We start from the raw sequence: 4929 nt of genomic DNA, 5'->3' as shown, positions 1-4929 counted from the left end.
GCACTTTCTAAAGAAACTTGCTCTTCATCTTCCTCCCCCAAACAAAAAGAACAGCAATACACAGAGACTTTGAGGCAGATGTGATGGGACTATTTCATACTTCACGATACAGAGTGGGTTTATTTGCCTGCCATTTTAGGGGTTACATGGTCAACCCAGACATTATTTCTTCTTAGACACATACATTCTTGACTTTAAGGTTAGTGAAGAGCCAGTCAGAAGATAGTGAAGTCAACAAGGGTGCTTTATCTCCAGACATTAATTAAAACTGCTTTTGATCTGTAATTTCATGGTTTGGCTTCTTAATGAGCCAATCGCAATACTTTCCTCCTGAAAGACAACCCACACTGATAGCGGCCAATAAATGCAAGCTAAACTTTTCTCTGATTTCTCTCTCTTGCTGCACTTTTCTAGTAAGGTTCAGAGGACTTTTAGCTCATACAGCAATTATGTTCTTAGGTTTTTGACTGCATAATTCAAGGAAATAGTGTCTGCCATCAAGACAAACCAGTTCAGGGTCTGCGTGTTCTCTTCAACGCTATACTTGTTTGGACACTTTGCAACTTTTTATTGACAGCACAGTACAGAGAAGACAGGAGATTATGAAAAGAAGAGAGAATGAGAGACGGTGCAAGCCAGATTCAAGCTTAGTTCACCAACAATAGCACAAATGTGATATAGAATATAAAATGTACCACTAGGCCACATCTCCAACTGATTACAATCTAGAGAATGACCTACAATAACATAAGTACAATTATCAAACTACAGGAATTATATACTAAATATTTTACAAAGGGCTCTTAGGGCCAAATGGAGATTTGGACTATCTTATCGCATTCATTTTTGCAGCAAGAAAGACTGTGTAGAAGCTATTACTGTGCTGATTTTATTTTGGTGTCATGTTTATAATTTGTTAATTCAAACATAAAAATGGAAATCACTTTTAAATGGACAAATGAATAGACATGCTTAAACCGGTTTAATCTATGTTTAAAATGTTAAAATAAAATAAATCAATAAATCATATTTAAATAAAAAATACACTAATCAGCCACAACATTAAAACTACTGACAGGTGAAGTAAACAACACTGATTGTATTGTTAAAGTAGGCACCTGTCAAAGGGTGGGATATATTAGGTAGCAAGTAAACAGTCAGTTCTTGAATTGCATGTGTTTGAAACAGGAAAAATGGGCAAGCAAAAAGATCTGAGTGACTTTGACAAGGGCCGAATAGGACAACTGGTAAACCGGCATCAGGGTCATGGGCACCCAAGGCTCATTGATGGATGTGGGGATCGAGGCAGTTTCACTGGCAATGCTGAGCTGGGAAACCTTGGTCCTGGCATTCATATGGATGCTACTTTGACATGTACCTAAAGATTGTTGCAGACTACATACACCCCTTCATGGAAGTGATGTTCTCTGATGGCACCCACAGCCTGCTGCACTGCAAAAAAAGTTCAGGAATGGTTTAAGGAAAATTACAAGGTTTTCAAGGTGTTGTCATGGCCTCCAAATTTCCCAGATCTCAATCTAATTGAACATCTATATGATGTGCTCGGTCCAGCACATTCCATACAACCTGACAAACCTGATCCATGGAGGCCTCACCTTGAAACTTGCAGGACTTAAAGGATCTGCTGCTAATGTTTTGGTGCAAGATACCACAGGATACATCCACAGGTCTTATGGAGTCCGTGCCTCGACACATTATAGAGTTGTTTTGGCAGTACGAAGGGGGATCTACATGATATTGGGCAGGTGGCCCAATTAATTTTGTGGCTGATCAGTGTAAATTAACATTTAAAACCATATATTTTATTCCTGCTTAAAATGTAGTTAAATGAAACAATAAAATTGTAAATTATAATAAAATTTAATGCAATTGAACACCTATTTGCCAGTTGATTTCTTTGACAATTTTTCAAATGCTTTACTTTTATTTAACTACATTTTAAAACCCTCAATAATAAATTGACATTTAAAACTTCTTAATTTAAATATGATTTATTAAATTTATTTGATCTAAATACATTTTAAAACATGAATTAAATGTACAGTTCTACATATGCCTATTAATGTGTCCATTTAAAAAAAAAGTGATTTATTTATTTCCATTTGTATGCCTGAATTATTACATTTATTCATTTTATTTTTAAGTGTCACTCCTAGTCCTCCGTAGTTATGGCATCACTCCTATTCGATTTTGATCAAATATATTGTCTGAAGTAAGTTATACATTTATAAATGTAAGAGTCTCAAAAGCAAACCTTATTTATATTTTTTTCCAAGGAAGAAAGAAATTTAAGATGAAAAGGTGAGAATACCTCCCTTGCATCATTTCTGATTTATACAACCACTGTCTGTTTTAAATACATATTCATAAATGGCATCATGAAACCTACAGCAATGTCTCCTTTTTCTCCTTAGTACCATCTATTTGTTCCCAAAAAAAATATCTTTTTTTTTTTTTTAAATAAAGATATTCAAGCGTTTAAAACACACTCCAAGACATAGGCTGATTTATATTAAATAATTAGCCAATGAAAGCCTCTCCCAAATGTACATTTTTATAACACATTCACCCTCAAGGACATGCTGACAAGCCCCCATGGGTCTGCACTGGCTTACGTCACCAAAGCGTGACTTGGAGGATAACCACAAGGGCTGATGATGCCTTTTGAGACAGTGCCTTAAAGGCACAGCAGCCCATTTAAGTCTAAGGGTCAATGATAGAAATGGTTTTAAGTTAAATCATGACTGACATTATAAGTACACCACAGAGGGAAAAAAATAAATATGAGCTCCTTTTTAGGGGTATAAAAGTAGGTTATAATATTTGAGTGCTATTTCTCACTCAAATATTATAACCTACATTTATACCCCTAAAAAAGAGCTCATATTTATTTTTTTCATGCGGAGTACGAATATGTAGTGATATGAAAAGTATGTGAATGTAGTATTGCAAAAGAGAGATACCAAACAGAACTGCCTTTTATCTCCCCCTCTCTGACATATCTCTGCAATCATGTGACACATGTGCCTATATTTTTCCACATAAAAGAGCTGACTGTAGAAAGAAACAATCCCAGAGGTATAAAGGGAAGCATGGGAAATGGGAGTTCATGTCATGTCAGTTAAAAAGAGGAGAGGAGAGGAGAGGATCTGCTAAGCAGCCCTATTAGCACATATTTCATGCCAACATGTTTCTGCTTTATAGGAGACTCACCATCTGTCCATGATTTGGCCAAGTCACATGGAAACACATACACACCAAAAAAAAATAGCCAGGCATACAGGGAAAGCACTCACATCCTCTTTCATCACGATGTGTCTGATCAATGCTACGATAAGCTGCAGGTTGATCTTGTCATCATCATCCATCATCTCCAGCGCATCGGTGGTGCTGTCTGAGTACCTGCCAATCACACAGCAGAGAAGTCATGCTACATCGCATCTCAGTGACTTAAGCACTGGTAAATATTTGCTTTTAGAATTCACCTTTATAAGCTCCAAGACAAACATCAACACTTTCTAACATCAGCCTCACCAATAGCTTTATTTTAAAAATGCACTAAATAACTTTGCCATAGTAGCTGACATGCAGGTTTGTAAATGTAATGCCTCACCATAAGCCAGGTAATTCGTCAAATAGTTCATTAACTTTAATGTGCTTGTACATTGAGGCGTAAGATGGTGATTGCTGTCGTTCAATATGGGAATAGATTTAGTACAGCCTGTATAGAACACCATGAGATTGTTTATCAAAAAAGACTGACCGATCTCTGAGCGTACGGGCAAAGCATGGCCAGCTCTCGCGGTATTCGGCCTCTTTCTGTTCCTTCTCTGGCCGTACATTCTGGCCGTGCATAAATCCTCTCCTATAGCGAGGTCTGCGGTCCTGATGTTGTGGCTTGAACCTATGAACCAAAGTTAGATACTCCAATTAGATACTCCTACTGCTAAGTTCAGTCAGTCAAGTTCACTGTAGTGCATCTACTGCAGTCACTGCGCTACAACATGATGGGAAAATCTAAAATGGAGATACCAGCCTAAAGGAATAATTCACCCAAAAATGGCAATCCAAAAAGACATGGTCAGTACAAAATGTTAAACTGTATGGACAAGAGCTGCTTAAATACTGAATTTTGTACTTTATTCCTGTGATGAAAAAGATGAATTCTCAGCAGCCAATATTTCAGTGTCGAATTATCTTTCAGAAATCACTCTATTATGCTTATTTGGTGCTCAAGAAACACTTATTATTATTACTGTTGAAACAGTTGTGCTGCTTAATATTTTCATGGTAACCGTGATCTTTTTGTGATTTATTTGATGAAAAAAACATGTCTTTACTGTCACTTTTAATCAACTGAAAGCATCCTTGCTGCATAAATATATGAATTTCTTGCTGACCCCACTTTTTAGAACAACACTATTTTGTAAATATTCCACAAAACTGTAAATGAGCTCACCCAAGTAATTCCACCACATCCTCCAGTAAGTACTCTTTCACTGGGTATGTGTATCCAGGAATATGGATCATGGAACAGTTATCTGTAAGAGTAAGAATCTGCAGTCTTCAGTGATACCCATAGTAACATGCATGTTCCTTCTTGCATGGTTGGATTTCCATTGTTCATAATCTGACTTTTTCCCCCTTTGAATGTTAAAGCTATTATCCTGGTCATTAACACTATGCTAGGCATACTGTGTTCCTTTGAAGAGTACAGAGAGCTTTACTAGATATTTACATATTACACATCTTATATTATAAAAAGATAGTTAAACAAATGATGCAAAACAGCAAATCAATCAATCAATCATATATCACTTAGTATGATATTTTCATTTTCATTTTATCTTAATTATTTGAAGACGTTATGTTATTTCTCTTACTGAAATATTTGCTGAATTTCTCAGC

General features: G+C 36.2%; 1 protein-coding gene across 1 annotated transcript in view; it reads right to left on the bottom strand.

Annotated features, from left to right (window-relative positions):
- LOC107576936 (ATP-dependent RNA helicase DHX36-like) overlaps window positions 1-4923 on the bottom strand; it is a gene marked incomplete at its 3' end in the record, with an annotated part of 6092 nt that extends 1169 nt beyond the window's left edge. Inside the window, exons 1-4 of the mRNA XM_016263057.1 lie at window positions 4905-4923; window positions 4481-4562; window positions 3785-3925; window positions 3318-3423 (exon numbers count right to left, since the gene is read on the bottom strand). Of these exons, the coding sequence (XP_016118543.1) occupies window positions 3318-3423; window positions 3785-3925; window positions 4481-4551 (318 nt within the window). The remainder of the gene's footprint in view (window positions 1-3317; window positions 3424-3784; window positions 3926-4480; window positions 4563-4904) is intronic.
- Window positions 4924-4929: the final 6 nt, after the last annotated feature.

The sequence above is a fragment of the Sinocyclocheilus grahami genome, unplaced genomic scaffold, assembly GCF_001515645.1.
Source record: "Sinocyclocheilus grahami isolate Dianchi unplaced genomic scaffold, SAMN03320097.WGS_v1.1 scaffold4682.1, whole genome shotgun sequence".
In the NCBI taxonomy this organism is placed as follows: Eukaryota; Metazoa; Chordata; class Actinopteri; order Cypriniformes; family Cyprinidae; genus Sinocyclocheilus; species Sinocyclocheilus grahami.
This window is presented reverse-complemented; position numbering and strand designations above follow the sequence as displayed.